The following is a 17,318-nucleotide window of genomic DNA, read 5'->3' on the forward strand; positions in this document are numbered from 1 at the left end:
GTGGGTGTGAGTGAGTGTGTGTGTGTGTGTGTGTGTGTGTGTGTGTGTGTGTGTGTGTGTGTGTGTGTGTGTGTGTGTGTGTGTGTGTGTGTGTGTGTGTGTGTGTGTGTGTGTGACTGATCGAGCTGGATTAACAGATGGAAGCAGATGGTGAGGATTGAGATGGATGGATTTTATGAGGGTCAGAACAGGAGAAAAGCAGATTCCTGTCGGCCTGTTAAACCTCCTGCCCTTTTAGCACATCCTAATGAACTGCTGAAGATGGGATTCAAGATGTTCAAGGATGCAGATGAAGACGAAACACGGACACTGTGCATGAGCTGTGGTGTTATAAGGACATGAGGGTGAGGAAATGATGACAGGATGATCTTGTTTGGGTGAACAATCCCTTCAGGAGTGTGAATGACACTGGTGAGATGAAAGTTCAGAGTTCAAAGTTCACTTTCATTTCCATCACTTCAATATTACGAACAATACTCTACAGAAGAAAAAAGAAAAAAGAAAAAGAAAAGTGAATATGAACTGCAGAAACTGGTGTTTCAGTGCTGTTAGATTGAAGCCGTAACAGTTTTTATAATAGCTGATGATCCTCATCACAGCTGGACCTGAATCTGACTTCACGATAACGGCTGTCGAAGCAAATTGCTCTGTTTGGAAATAAGGTAATGCTGAACTGCTGTTGAACACACGTGTGGGATTAAACTATATTAAATCCATTTTTGCCAGTGTCTTAAATCTGTAAGAGCAAACAGATACGTTTAAACACACACACACAAACTCATGCACACTCACACACACACACACACACACTCTCACACACACGCACACTCTCACACACACGCACACTCTCACGCACACTCTCACACACACACACACACACACACTCACGCACACACACACACACTCTCACACACACTCTCACACTCTCACACACACACACACTCTCTCACACACACACACACACACACACACACACAGGTTTGTTTTTGAGATAAGGAGCTCCTCTCAAACACACCGCTGGACACTGAGGCATTCTGGAAATTAAGTTGACTTTCCTCAAGGGCCCTTCTACAAAAACAAACGCATGCCTCTTATTTCCAGAGCTTACATATTAAAAGATCTGAGCTTCATTTTAAATGTGTTCACTGCTAATGAAGCTCATGTTGAGCCTTTGAGATCATCATCATCAACTGACAGATGTCAATCATCACTCTGTGCATTCATTCCTGCTGAATGATTACACTCTTAGTAGCATGATGGCATGTTTTACAGTGATAAACGGATAGTTCATCCCAAAATCACTTACTCCCCCTCACATCGTCCCAGACCAAGTTTGACTCCTCTAATAAAAGATGATGTTTGGACCCCATTGACTTTCACTGTATGGACTCTCACAGATCTCACACTTCAAGACTTTCTCCGTTTCACTGGATACAGAAACATCGACTCTCAAACACCGAGACTAACCAGAAACCCCATCAGCGCCGCACATTTATGATACTACAGTCTTAAAGTCCTGCGCTGTCCGGAGACAGGAGGGTTTGATGATGTTCATGCAGAAATGATGTTTATTTTCAGACAAAAGCAGCCGCTGTGTAATGTGCTTCTTTAGATCATGTCAATAGAAACAGGCTTCAAAGACGACTTGCAGCAGTGGCTCCATAATGAAATCTGACTTAATAACAGTATTTGCAAATCCGAACAATACTGCATGATGACTGCGGCTGTATTGATGTCCTCCTGGACGGCCGTGGGACGAAACACACAATGACGTCTTAAAATCACAGGCTGCTATCGAGTCATAGCTCAACAAAAGCCATAATCCGTCTGTGAAAGCGTCTGCTGTGCTGTTTGAGCAGATGATTACGCCGTTGTGTAAGTGGACTAGTTTCAGGGGGCTTTGACATGAAAGGCTTGTTAACCGAGGCTCCAGATGTGTTTGCCCACCCACAAACTCAACAAGCAAAGCAGCAGATAAAGCAGATGAGAGTCATATTAGTCACATTAATACAACATAAACACAACCACAGCCTCTCCGTGACTCGTCCACTGCATTTGAGCTTCAGGAACGCTTAACTTGCTTTAAAACAGACTGATGATAGTTTTCATTAACCAGTTACTATGCATGACATAATGCCATATAACAACATAGGAAACACGTCAGTTTGCTGTACTGTTGTGTAAATCAGTGTCATCTCATTCTGTTCATCTGCATTCTACAACAGCATCCGGTAACACTCGCCTCTTTCTGTCTTACGACAACACAGCAGCGCTTCCAGAGAACGGCACACAAAGATTCACGTCCAAGAGACCAACAAAAGCAGCACTTTAAATCTAATAACATCACTGTCTACCTGTGTGGAGCGCAATATGCCCCAAACGTCATCTCATCTACAGCGCACTTCTCAGCAGTAGTCTGCAGTCAGACGGCAGGATTCATGGCATTCAGTGAACATGAACACACAGCACAAACATCAAACAAACAGCTGTCATCATGCCAAAACTACAGCAGAGTCCTGATCATACGAGGAAAAAACAGCCCGCAATGATTCTATAGCGACTGAGTGAAACTCTCAATGAAACAGTCAGGTCTTCTGACAATCAGACACTCTGAGAGATCATATTTAATACATCAAGTGTGGGAAAACGTGCCAGTGTATGTGATGAAGTGTGTGTGTGTGTGTGTGTGTGTGTGTGTGTGTGTGTGTGTGTGAGTGAGAGTGTGTGTGTGTGCGTGAGTGAGAGTGTGTGTGTGTGAGAGAGAGTGTGTGTGAGAGTGAGTGTGTGTGTGTGTGTGTGAGAGAGAGAGAGAGAGAGAGAGAGAGAGAGAGAGTGTGTGTGTGTGTTGTGAGTGTGTGTGTGTGAGAGAGAGAGTGTGAGTGTGTGTGAGAGAGTGTGAGTGTGTGAGAGAGTGAGTGTGTGTGTGTAGAAGAGAGCTGGACTGATACTGGAGCTGAAGCTGATGGCACAGTAAAGTTCAGTCAGCTTTTCCTCACTCTCTCTTGGTTCAAACCTGAATGACTTCCATCAGAACAATGTTCACACACTGAAAACAAATCGCTGTGGCGGTTTGTGTGTAAGAGTATAAATGTATGCATGTAAAAGGAGAATGTATGTGTGTGTGAGAGTAGAAATGTATGCATGTGAAAGGAGAATGTAAGTATGTGAAAGCAAAAATATATGTATTTGAAAGGAGAATATATATGTGTGTGAGAGTGCCAGAATTAATTATGGCTTGTACGGCCCCTCATAGGAACATCTGGCTTTATTCTTAAGACTTTTTAATTGGATCAGTAATCTGTGCTTTCAAATCAGAAATTGCGAGTGGTTGAATTAATTTAGTAATTAATTAGTGCAATTAATTAATGACCTATTAGATTTCCATGAGTGAATGCAAAGTCTTTATTAATCAAGTTGTTCATGTTCTATACAACTCATTATTGTCTCAAGGGGGAGTCAGAGATATCAGTCTGAAACTGACTTGAACTTTTCTGTCAAACTCTCAGCATTTACTCACATTTATGTCGTTCCAAACCTGTAAATGGAGAAGTTTAGCAGTAAGTTCATGCTGCTCTGTTACATAAACACCAGCTGATGGCGATTCATGTTGAATTTGTTTCTTGGGCTCTGTATTCTCAGTCTTCTGATCGTACCATAGATTTATTTGCAGAACAGAGCCGTTTATGTGCTGTAAACATCTCTAATCATACAGCAGCTCTCAGATCTGACGGTCACATTCCACCCGCTGCTAAATGACTCAAACACCACTGACTCTTGTATGTTTCACGTTAAGCGTGAGGGAAATTTGACCAGTTTTCTGAATCTCTCACGAGCGTCGTAGGCAGCGGTCACTATACGCCTTCCGTTTCCACTATACGCCTTCCGTTTCCACTATACGCCTTCCGTTTCCACTATACGAGAGAGAGAGTGTGAGTGTGTGTGAGAGAGTGTGAGTGTGTGTGTGTGAGAGAGAGAGTGTGAGTATGTGTGAGAGAGTGTGAGTGTGTGAGAGAGTGAGTGTGTGTGTGTGTAGAAGAGAGCTGGACTGATACTGGAGCTGAAGCTGATGGCACAGTAAAGTTCAGTCAGCTTTTCCTCACTCTCTCTTGGTTCAAACCTGACTTCCATCAGAACAATGTTCACACACTGAAAACAAATCGCTGTGGCGGTTTGTGTGTGAGAGTAGAAATGTATGCATGTGAAAGGAGAATGTAAGTATGTGAAAGCAAAAATATATGTATTTGAAAGGAGAATGTATGTGTGTGAGAGTGCCAGAATTAATTATGGCTTGTACGGCCCCTCATATGTTCCCGTGTGGAGTTTAATTAAACAAACTGAATGAAGGTGCGTCTGCTGAACGGACGCGAGCGCTTCTGATGGATCTGTGTGAATCAGCAGGCGTCCCAATCAAACGAGAAACTACAACTAATCGAGAGAGAGCTGCAAATCAAGCGTGAATTAAAGACGAGTTTCCACCCGCCTCTGAAATAGCAGCAGGACAAGGCAAACAAATCAGACAAACAGAGGTCAAGCACAGAGCGGCTCAGACGCTCCCATCACAGACCGATGACCGTTTCCACTATACGCCTTCCGTTTCCACTATACTCTCTCTCACACATACATACATTCTTCTCTTACATACACATATTTTCTTCAGGCATGCATACATTCTATATATATATATATGTATATGAAAGGAGAATGTATGTGTGTGTGTGTGAGAGTATAAATGTATGCATGTGAAAGGAGAATGTATGTGTGTGCAAGAGTATAAATGTATGCATGTGAAAGGAGAATGTATGTGTGTAAGAGTATAAATGTATGCATGTGAAAGCAAAAATATATGCATGTGAAAGGAGAATGTAAGTGTGAAAGCAAGAATATATGTATTTGAAAGGAGAATGTATGTGTGTGTAAGAGTATAAATGTATGCATGTAAAAGGAGAATGTATGTGTGTGTGAGAGTAGAAATGTATGCATGTGAAAGAAGAATGTAAGCATGTGAAAGCAAAAATATATGTATTTGAAAGGAGAATGTATGTGTGTGAGAGTGCCAGAATTAATTATGGCTTGTACGGCCCCTCATATGTTCCCGTGTGGAGTTTAATTAAACAAACTGAATGAAGGTGCGTCTGCTGAACGGACGCGAGCGCTTCTGATGGATCTGTGTGAATCAGCAGGCGTCCCAATCAAACGAGAAACTACAACTAATCGAGAGAGAGCTGCAAATCAAGCGTGAATTAAAGACGAGTTTCCACCCGCCTCTGAAATAGCAGCAGGACAAGGCAAACAAATCAGACAAACAGAGGTCAAGCACAGAGCGGCTCAGACGCTCCCATCACAGACCGATGATAAAGAGATCCAGACAGGATCAGAGAGATCCATGAGAGCCATGCTGAGAATCAGGCTGAAGGAGCGAGTAAACGGATGATATCTGCTTATATGAGGATGATCAGTGTGGGCTGATCGACAACCTTTAAACTAAAACCACTCTAAAGAAAAAAAGAACTTTACAAAATAATGACACCAAAATCAAATGAGCATTGCATGATGGACACACGGACTCATGTCAGGCTGATGCTTCTCTGTCCCTGAGCCGGACATGTTGAGATATCTCTGTGAGTTTCTTAGAGCTGATCTGCTCTTTATTGTGGTGTAGCACAAAGCCCCGCACCGGAGCTCAGAGAGGTGCTGCTGCGTCCCGGGCCGATCGCTGCTCACACAAAGCATTGTACACTGCTCAATAGTCTTTTGACTGTGACTGATGGGTCTTGTTCACTGCCATCTGGCTGCAGACAGATCACATAAATCACTGCCCCAAACACTGGGCTCCTGCATTCATTATGCATCTGTACACAAAATCAGCCTCTTCATGCCTGTTCACTGCGGCCAGAGAGACACTGCACACCAACTGAACACACACACACACACACACACACACTCACTAACAAACAAACATACACGCTCTCGCACACTCACACTGCATATACACACACACACACACACACAGCACGCTCAAAACACACACACACACACACGCAGTAACAAACACATACACGCTCTCACACACTCACACTGCATGCAAATACACACACACACACACACACACACTCACTAACAAACAAACATACACGCTCTCGCACACTCACACTGCATATACACACACACACACACACACAGCACGCTCAAAACACACACACACACACACGCAGTAACAAACACATACACGCTCTCACACACTCACACTGCATGCAAATACACACACACACACACACACACACTCACTAACAAACAAACATACACGCTCTCGCACACTCACACTGCATATACACACACACACACACACACAGCACGCTCAAAACACACACACACACACACGCAGTAACAAACACATACACGCTCTCACACACTCACACTGCATGCAAATACACACACACACACACACTGCATGCTCAAAACACACACACACACACTCACTCAAACCACATGAACAAACTGAACAAAAAAGATTTTCATTTGAAAATATGCTGCACTTTGACCTACAGTACTCATTTTAACCTTCAGATTACACATGTATGATGATGATACGGTGGTCGAGAGAGCTCAACGCGCTGCAAATAGAAAAATAAAAACAAAACCTGCAAATTAAGAAAACATGCACTGCAAATGCTCACAACACAACCAAATAAAGAAATGCGCTGCAAATAACATTATTTATTTAGGTGTGTTGTGAGCATTTGCAGCACCTGCTGTCAAACTGATGATGTTTTCTTGATTTGTGGGTGCTTTTTCTATTTGCATGTGTTTTCTGCAGCGCGTTGAGCTCTCTCGGCCACTGTGTGATGATGATGATGATGATGAAAAACAGTGGATTTACTTGACAATAAAGCCAGCTTCATGGTTATTCCCGTTGTTCATTCATGAGGTTTGCACTGCGGGAAACGAGACCGTTTCCCTGATCCCAGCAAACTAAACACAAAAACCGAAAATAACTCTCCAAAAATCACACATGCACACATGAATTGTTGAGATTTAGCACAAGTGAGGGACATCATAAAATCTCCAGCAAAAAAAGCGAGGGTCATTTCTGTCTGCCTCCTCCTGCTCTGAACGGCTTGCTGAGGTTACAGTAATTACTTCATTCACAGCACAGGATATTAGCATAGCTAAGAGAGCAGTTTATTCAGCGTGGCAGGAGACACGTCTGTGTGTTATTGTGGAGATGAGTTCTCCAGCGCGGCCAAACACTGATCCCGGCCTGCACCTGACCCCCAGCCGGAGCTGCTCGCTCTCCATACATCCGTCTGCTGTAGCTGCTCCGACGAGACGGAGACGACGAGATGCTGTTTGCTGTCAGGATGATTGAAAATCAAGCGTAACATGTGCAGGGCTCCAGACTGACATCTGAGAGCAGAGGCTGATAGAGGCGCCAGGAGCAGGTTTGGATATTACAAGCAAAGATCATTTAATCATAAAACTACTATTATTGTGCATTAATAAGTGCAGTTACTAATAATATTACAGGTTTATTTCTTGAAAATACATTTGACAGAGTTGGGAAGCCTAGAAAATTGACTTTTATTAACAACAGTAACGTGCAAAGTTTTTATGTAGAAAATTAATATATTCTACTCTTATTAAATGTACCATTATTCTTCTATAGTATCATGTGGAACTGACTTCAGTGATTATAAAAGAAGCACTCTTTATGCGATTCAGTCGCAAATCAAAGAAACATGACTTTTCTTACTTCATACACAAAAAAAGTGCAAAACTTTGACAACGTTTGATTTCTTGATGATTTGATATTTTATAATAGTTTTTTTTTTTATCATTTTATAATTTCAAAATATAAAGAAAAAAGTAGAAATGAACGACGGATAGGCCAATAAGTGTTCCTCTGCTGCTTCTAGTGGTAATCTGATGTCATTTATTTATTTTTATTTTACATAAGCATTTGTTTAAAGTATATTTTGGACATCCCCTTAAAAATAACATTTAAACTGGATCCTTTTCAGAGTTTTAAAGTGCTGGAAACAGTTGTGTGAAATACTCTCTCAGAAATGAATAATGTATTAACATTCGGCTGTGTCTGCCACATTACGGTTATACTGTACATTACGTTGCGACTTCTGGTTTTCTGCGTCAGCGCTCTGTTTATAACAGAATTCTGCTGTGAATCAAGCGCTTCTCCCTGGATCTCGTGAGATCAACACTGGCTCCCGAGTAAACCTGTTCTGTTCTGGTCCGAGCTGATGAACTGCGCAGCTCAAACGAGTAGCTGTTTCTCATATGCAGCGCTCATGAGTTGGACAACACGGTGGACGCACTCACACAATTTAGCCGCACCTGCGGAGAAAACGGTCGCAGTCTGGAGCCTAAACTAACTCTAACTGAACAATATAACCAAACCCTCTGGGATTGTGTGAAAATCAATGACATCACCATCTCTGGAAATGACATCACAGTTTATGCTGTGATGTCATTTCCACCAGCGATCCTGTCCTTAATGAAGAGTTTTCTACAGTGAGTGAAGCAGTGAGACGACAGAAAATAAAACACAATCAAGTAAATATCACTGAGCAGAATATTGCTGTCATCAAGCTACAACTGTGTGAGATCATGCAAACAGTGTGAAAACATTAACTGTGTTTAGAATCAGTCATTTCTTTCCAAAACAGACTGAAATATCATTTCAGCCACTGGTTATTATTATAACAGCTGGACAACGGCAGGAAGTTACTAATTAAAGACACAAATGTGCTTGTTGCTGTGTTCTTATAGCGTTTTTAGTAATGTAAAAACAACATACGTGATGTGTGCTGTGAAAACGCCTCGGGAAACACGACTGTGAATGTCATTACTGCACTAAAGGCCGACCCGCTGGGGGCGGAGCTACATTATGCAAATTAGTCTGATCTGAGGCCAGCGGTCTTTGATGCATGCAAATTTCAACCAAAATCAACGCAAGCCTCATGAGCTCACAGACTGAAGCAATCCGTAACACACTCACAGCAACTGCAAACAATCTGATCAAAATCGAATGACACTTTCTCACGCCTGTCATCTGACCGATCACAGCGTCCCGCTGTCCAATATTCCCGCACAAATGACACTAGACTGCATTTATGGTCAGCTGGCATGTGATTTTCAGGATGATGTAAGTATCAGAAAACAGACCCGTCTGAGGAGATCAGGAGCCCTGGTCTGATTCTGTCTGATCCACACAAACACAAACGCATGGACCGTGTCAGTCACGAGCCCAAAATGATGAGAATCAGCTTCAAATCATGTTTTAATGTGGATCGGTGTTTCTGAATTAAGTGCTCTGGCAGTCGACGTGACCTTTGACCTGCGCTCGGAGAATCAGAGCGTCGCTAGCACGCTTTCTCTCTCCCAGCAGAGCGTCCTGATGAATGTGATGGCGCTCCTCTTCTGTTAATGACAGTCAGTCAGAGAGAGAGGAACACAGACGCACCAATGAATCTAGCAGGTCTCGTTTATGAGCGAGACACTCGATGACAATCTAGCTGCTTTCTGCGATATATTCAGGTCCAGAAACACGCTTGAGCAGAATACAGGATCTCAGCGACCTGAGAGGCGTCACAGCTAAAAGCTGAACCCAAGCATCATTAGATCATGCCATGTAGAAATTACAGTTTTATACAGTAGCTCTCTTGGATCAGGCTGCAAGCAGAAGAAATAAATAAATCATACACTTTTGTATATATACACTATCATTAGTGGTTTTTTACCCATAAAACATTATACTGGTAACTGATCAAATGTCTGTATCAGCACACTGCTGGCTGCTTAATGCATCATCTACACTCATAAAACACAGATCAACAGCAGCAGTGAAGAAGTGGCATTTATAGAAGCTGAAAGCATCAAATATTTAAAGCCCATCACCTTTCGTTCCTCTACATCTCTCTCTCTTTCATTAATGAGGAGCTTCTGAAACGGCCTTGATTACAGCAGCTCTGATCCGTTACAGTAACGCAGGGTCAGAACGAGACCGGAGACGGGTTTCTGTGATAGAGTCGCATGAGCTCAAACTTTAATGATTAAAACACCACTGTTCCTGCTCAACAGCACCCCGATATCACTCATCTCTTTCTGCTGTTCATTTTACATCTTAGCTTCAGTCTCATAATAACCTCTCTCTCTCTCTCTCTCTCTGGAATGCAATGCCCACACATTATAACCACAATAACATCTATTTTAAACGCATCTTAAACACAGCTTCTCTTACCTTGTGGTCGTAAGGCTTGTACGAGTGGAAGAGGGCAGAGAGCTCTTTGGTTCTTTGTTTCTTCTGTGAAAGAGAAAAACAACCATACGTCAGCACTAATTAATTGAAGAAACTTGTCAGTGAGCTCTGATCTAGTGACATGAAGACATCCGACAGTGGAACGAAGAACAAACACTTAAAGGGATGAACATGAGGAAATTTGCCCCCGAGACCTCTGCGTTTCTCCCAGAAGTGCCTATAAAAGCTCATCCGTCCTTAATTTGTCATGAAATGCAAGCGCTGAGCATTGAGGAGATGTATGATGGTTTTTAATGCAGTCACGAGTTAAAGAAAGGCTAATTATGAGCGTCTCGTTGAAGAGAAGTCATGTTTCACAGCCAGTGGTGACGCGAGGAGAGTTGCTCTATAATACACACATCCCATCCGTGCCTCATGAGTGATTCCACATCACGACACTGATGAGAGAGTACGGCTGTATAAACTGAAAAACAGTAAGTGATGTCTGAAAACAATTAAACAGAACAGAAACCAGCAGCACAAACACGAGATGCGCACAGTTAGACATTTTAGACTCTTAACTACCCATGCTATGTTGCATAACCAATAGTTCAAATGTGCATGAGTGTATAACTTAAGTACATGAAGTGCATCTTAAATACCAATCATTATTTCATTTAGGTTGGTGGGTTATTTTTACGTTAGCTGTGCTAGAATAAACTGATTAAGTACTTCATGTGAACTACACTTATCTGTTTCACACTAGAGTTTGACATGCTTCATGTGACACCAGACATCATAACATTAGAACGGGCTGTCAATCCATTCACAAATCAGTACTACATTTTTGACATTATTTCGGTTTTATCATAAACTAAAGCAAAGCACTGAATTGACAGTTCTGATAATAACAACATACAGTGGAAAAACTGCATATCTTCTTGGAAACCAAAACCAATCATCACTAAAATCAGAACGGTCTCCAATATAACAAAGCCAGAAACATTTCAGCTCATGAGATCTGCAGACGCACAGTGCTGAAATCCACCTCCTGAAGCAGTGAGGTCTGATATACTAGATCACAGATGATCAGAGTACTCCAGAATGAGCTCAGACCACCTAACAGCTCAGCAGAAGAGAATTCATGCCCACACCTGCCTAATGATCGCTGTCTGTGCCCTGTGACTCCATCTCTCTCTGTGTTTCTCCACATCATCTCAGCTAATCAGACCAGGGCCTTCTTGACACGGAGAGCGCAGAAGCTCAGGGTTACGAGCAGCTCCCCGCTGGATTAGCTCCATAACACCGGACTCCAGACGCAGAGGAAGAGAACCTAGCAGCTATGATATTCACATTCATCCACTCAATCGATGGTGGAGTGATCTTTTCTCCTGCAGCACACCTCCTGGAGAGAACGAGAGGTTAGCGAGGTCAGAGATAACCAAGCTTCAGAGAATACGCTCGACCCTCCTCAAATCACACATCTTCATTTGGGGGAAAAATAGTAATGGAATTTGATCAAAAAAAGATGAACCCCGGAGTGACCTTGAGAAACTCAATATTTCAGTCTGAGATTACACCGGCCCCAAAGCAGCAGGCCGAGGTGAAAATCATCTCGATAAGCCAAAGAACCGCTTTCCCCCTTTATTTGAAGTCGTCGCTCAGCTTCACAGATGACGTGCAAGGGCAAGACAGACAAAAGTCACTGTAGGTTTTCAATGGGTTTCCATTTGACTCGAGCAGGTCTAAATGAGACAATCATATCTTGTGATGCTGTACAGCAGGGAATCAACACATTTCCATACAGTTCCTTGTCCACTGAGGCCCTGCATGGACTCATGAACACAGCAGTCAGAGGCTTCTGTCAGAAGTGACTGAAGTTAAAGCGAGACAGAAGGACAGTTCACTGGACCTCCGACAGGAATATGAGCTCTGCAGAGCGTGTTGGGAGTCGTTCTCGTTACACAACATGTGTATCAGCCGCTGTGTGTCTATAAATACTCAACAGTATGAAGAAGAGCCGCTCCAGATCAGTGCTTGATCGTGTGCGGCTTGGCTTGGCACAAAGCGTGAAAACGTCTCCAGCAGATGGAGATCATATAGAAGCAAGTTGCTATTCATAAATCCAAACCGAACGCGCATCTGTCACCTCAACAACGATGAAGGATGACACCTCGTATAATGTCCATCTGCTCCATTCACAACACAAACACATCACAATTGTGTATTTGGCAGATGCTTTTATCAAAAGTGACTTACTGTGATAATGAAGCAAACTTCTGTTTGAAATGTCCGCCACTGCTTACTGTTCCACATACACTACTGTTCACACGTTTGTTGTAGGCAAGATTTAACAGTAAAATGGTAATATTGTGAAATATTATTAGTTTAAAACAGCTGTTTTCTCTGTGAATCTCTGTTAAGCTGTGCTGTATTTCTGTGATGCGCAGCTGTATTTTCAGCATCATTCCTCCAGTCTTCAGTGTCACATGATCTTCAGAAATCAGTATAATATGCTGATCTGCTGCTCGAGAAACATTTCTGATTACTGTCAGTGCTGCACAATATTTTTGTGGAAAACGTGATACATTTTATTTTTACAGGATTCACAGATGAATAGAAAGTTCAGAAGAACAGCATTTATTTGAAATTGAAATCTTTTATAACATTATAAATATTTGTACGGTCACTTTTGATCAATTTAATTTGAAAGTATTTTTCAAAAACTTTGTAAAAGTGGCTTAAAACAGTGTAGGCAGTGAGCAGCTAATATTCTATTCTTAATTACAATGCGAGAAACACGACCTTAACGACACGTCTCCATGTGCTGTTGTGTTCAGAGACGCTCTCCTCCACAGGAAGTGCAGTGATGTCACTGCCTGTTCCCATCATGCCTTGCCTTCACAGTCAGTCTCACTGACCGCACGAGATCTCAGGATCTGTGGCTTCACCCACACCAATCCTGCTGACACGAGCCAGAAACGACTTCAAACAGTCTGAGATGACGCACAGAGCAGATAACAAGCCAGCTGTAGATCTGGACACTTCTCCATGGTGACTGAGAACCGGCCAAATGATGGAAATGAAGAGTCAGTTTTGGCCCAAGTGTGAGCGACTCCGGCTTAGTTGTTGTTTTGTTCCAGTTTTCCTCATCGCTCCAGGCCTCGCCCATCTGTCTTTGTTTTAAGATGAATGTGTTTTCACATGTGCTGGGTATTCCTCACCGATCCCTGCGCAAAACCAGCAGAAGCTTTGAATCCAAACTCTGACTGGTTTGACGCTGCCTAATTTCCCCTGGTTAAAGAGAGCCGCCGAGGCAGACGAGCTGTCACGGTAAACACCTGTCTGGCTGGTAAGAGCAGCATTCCAGGAGATCATTCTAATTTATCTCCGCTAACCCTTCCCTCACGCGGGAGTAATTATGCCAGTCTGGAGGCTCACAGTTTTTCCAGCTCTGCCCGCGTGCCAGATCTGCTCGTCTTGAGCGACCGTCTGACGCTGATAACGCGAGGCAATCCATTACGCTCACAGACCCATTCATCACGCGGCGGCGGCGGCGGCTGGGCCTCAGCTATGAGACAAGCTAAACGTGCTGAGAAACCAAAGCACTTGGACAGCCTGACCCTTCGGCCCCAGACAGACATCTGGAAGTGTTATTAATGCACGGTCCCTCCAGAGCTGACCATCTCTGACAAGCCTGCTAGAGGGATGCAGAAGGTGTGCCAGGTGTGTCTGGGACGTCCCCGAAGACCATCCACTAAAGCTGCACGCCTTGACCCCGCTGTCGTGATGGGATCGGTTCCTCCATACACGAGCACCATGTGCACAAGAGCTCCATCACAAACACCAAGACGAAAGGACAGTGAAAACACTCTTACTGGAGCTCACATTGAATAAGTGGACGCTGATGCTCACGAGAGCCACACCAACCACTGATACACAAAGAACAAGGTGTGGATAGAAAACCCAGCACGAATCCCCCTCCTCTGATAGTTCCAGCTTCATTAGTCAGTATAATTGTTTCAGTGGGGTCTAATCGCTGAGAAACTCCATAAGGCCCTCACATCTGGGAGACGTCTGCCTACAGCTGCATTACATAACGAAGAGTAATCGACAGGAAGATTCACATTTACCCATCATCTGGAAGCATGTTAACAGGTAAAGGTGATTGACTGTGGGTCCTGGTACTGTTACCAGGTCATGCTTCAAATATTCATTATCATTATCAGCAGTCTGTCATGGCCATCAGATGTGATATTATTAACAATAAACTCAAGCTGTCCTTTATGACATTTCAATAGTGTAATGGGTCACACTTTATTTTAAGGTGCAATTCTTGCTATCAACAAACCATTAACTACAAATTTAGCCTCAAACTCCTAATTTGCTGCTTATTAATAGTTAGTAAGGTAGTTGTTAAGTTAAGGTATGGGGTAGGGTTACGAATGTAGAATATGGTCAAGCAGAATATGTGCTTTATAAGTACTGATAAACAGCCAATATGTTAATAATAGGCGTGCTAATAAGCAACTAGTTATTAGCGAGAATAGGTCCCTATACTGAAGTGTTACCGTGTAATGCAGCTGAAATTATGCAAGAATCCAAAAAGCCATTCACATGTTTGTACTGTAAACGTAGAGTATTTAACTCTTACACATCAGTCTAAAGCCAGTTTCATTATTCAACTATGAACAGCTAAATGAGCTGATAATACAAGTGCAAGATTTTCAAAAGAAAGAAAAACAAAACAAATATCAATCTGAGTATTTTAGTCAGTAAGTCTAAGTGAGTGAACGAGTGGGAAAGAGAAATGCAACCAAGCAGCAGTATGAGACGTACATCAAGACACTGTATTCATCTAGACAGTCTGGTAAGAACCTCACATTGTATGAAGGTCCAAAGAAATGAAATGTGAGTAAGGTTGAAAGCGTTGGGTTAAACTGAAGGCATTTACAGAATCAAATGTTACCCCAGCACGAAAAAACCTTAAAGAGATCTATAGTAAATAGACAATTCAGAAAATGTGTTGCAAACATGACTAATGGGATATTTTTCATGGAGGACGTGTAAAGCATGTTAGAATAAATAAAAAACACACACTTGATTTATAATCTCATAAGATTAGGAGCACTCATGAAAACTGGCAATGATCAATTGCATTTACTGATTTATTCAATTTACTGAAACCTTTAAATTGACATGTTTTACTTAATGATGTGTGCAGATCCTGTTCTCTGTTTGTCATAATAGACAGAACTGAGCATGAGAAGAACCGCTTGTTGACATCTCACCATGTGCGCTGGAACCTGCTCCATCTTGGCCGCTGGAGTGCCAGGTCGCGGGTAGAACTGATTGATGAAGAGGCTGGGAAAGCGGTACTGCCTCACCAGCTCCATCGTCTGCTCAAAGTCCTCGTCCGTCTCACCTGGGAAACCGCAGATGATGTCTGTGGCAATAGTGATGCCAGGAACCCTACGAGAGACAGACACAGTGTGATGATGAAATAAACACAAGAAGTGTTACATAAAAAGCAGCTTTTTGCACATGAGTAGCCTCACGGGAACAATCCTATACTGCCTGAATTTAGAGCACTCAGTGTGAAAACAGTCTGTGCAACACAATGCAGTCCCTGCAGCTAGTGAATGTGATTGTGTGTGTTCTCACACGTCTCTCAAGAACCTTATTAGCAGCCTCAATAACCATCGACTACCGGCCACCGCTCTGATTAAATTAGGATCTCTGCAAAGTAATCAGTTCATTGATTTCTTAGTGCATGCGTTATGTGATCATTGATCTTTAACCTACAGGAAACAAAACAACCAGGAAGCTGGATTCTGAGCGAGCGGCTCGGTGTGGTCAGTAATGTGTCAACTTTTGAAAACACAGCTGGCATTTATCAGCCAATCAAATGCATGAATCCGGAACAGGAAGAGCTCAGATGATTTTAAACCTTATGGAAAGTGCAAAAAATATCTAGAAGAAAAACCTTAATATCTAGAAGAACAGGTTGAAAAAAAAAAAAAAAGAAACTGATGTGCAGCGTTTCTGTTCTTGACATCTGAAACACTCATGAGATATTGGTGCTTGATGGCCTGAACATGTGGAGGAAATTACTCAAATTACTGTGCCGTCAATGAAACATAACCACTGCATTTCCTGATATCTGCCAGATCTTCTTTCCTCATCATATTATTCCATTATCCAGCCACACCGCTTTCATAACTCTCACACATATATTTATCTCCACTTATTGGTCTCGTCCACCATAATGCTAATTCTTAACTACACTGGGGTTCTCTTTATATTTCTGGCAGATAACTCAAACCTACTGATATAGCTCAAGCGTTGGCCTTCATTAATATTCACGAGGACCTGTAGGCATTCATTTGTCTGGCTCTTCCCAAAGGAAGAGTTACTGATGGGCACGGTGGAGGGGGTCCAGGTGTTAGCAGGGCAAGCTAATATGAATTCTGACGCTTTTTCCCCCTTTCATCTCTTGTTTGTTTCAGCGACTCCATTTCAAACAATAGGCTTTAGTACCAGAGGAAATTCACCATCAGAAAAGCCTCCCCGAGCTCTGCCAGCAGCAACTTCTACAAACCCAAACAAACGCCTCGACCCACAGCCAATAAGATGGAAAACAGTCAGTTCTAGGATATGACCAACAGGGAGTCTGGTATCAGTGGAGCAGTGCTGGAAAGCATACAAAATCATTCCATTACAAAGAGGATATTTGCCTGAGAATTATTCAAAAAACAGCAACAGAACAAACAGAAGACCAACAAAATCAATGGGTAAACATTCTCATACTGAACATTGTTATGCACTCGAGGATGCCTTAATCTGGTGAAGAAACGAGTTAAGGCTAGTGCTGGTTTAATCTGGTCTGATCTGCTCTTTCTGTCTTTCTTTTTCCACTGGTAATTTATTTCCATCATGTGAATGAGTGGGGACACAAAAGCCTCATGTAGGTATCATGAGTGTGGACATCCACATCTTTCCGTGCCATGACCTAACATGAACCGAAGGCATAGAGAGACGGTACTGACAAGTTCATTTCAAAATG

At 42.6% G+C, this 17,318-nt stretch overlaps 1 protein-coding gene across 1 annotated transcript in view; it reads right to left on the bottom strand.

The window, feature by feature from the left end:
- Nucleotides 1-17,318, bottom strand: part of cdkal1 (CDK5 regulatory subunit associated protein 1-like 1) — a 237,792-nt gene that overhangs the window by 34,670 nt on the left and 185,804 nt on the right. Inside the window, exons 10-11 of the mRNA XM_016242314.1 lie at nt 15,544-15,724; nt 10,256-10,318 (exon numbers count right to left, since the gene is read on the bottom strand). Coding sequence (XP_016097800.1) covers nt 10,256-10,318; nt 15,544-15,724 — 244 coding nt within the window. The remainder of the gene's footprint in view (nt 1-10,255; nt 10,319-15,543; nt 15,725-17,318) is intronic.

The sequence above is a fragment of the Sinocyclocheilus grahami genome, unplaced genomic scaffold (assembly GCF_001515645.1).
Source record: "Sinocyclocheilus grahami isolate Dianchi unplaced genomic scaffold, SAMN03320097.WGS_v1.1 scaffold654.1, whole genome shotgun sequence".
NCBI classification, from domain to species: Eukaryota; Metazoa; Chordata; class Actinopteri; order Cypriniformes; family Cyprinidae; genus Sinocyclocheilus; species Sinocyclocheilus grahami.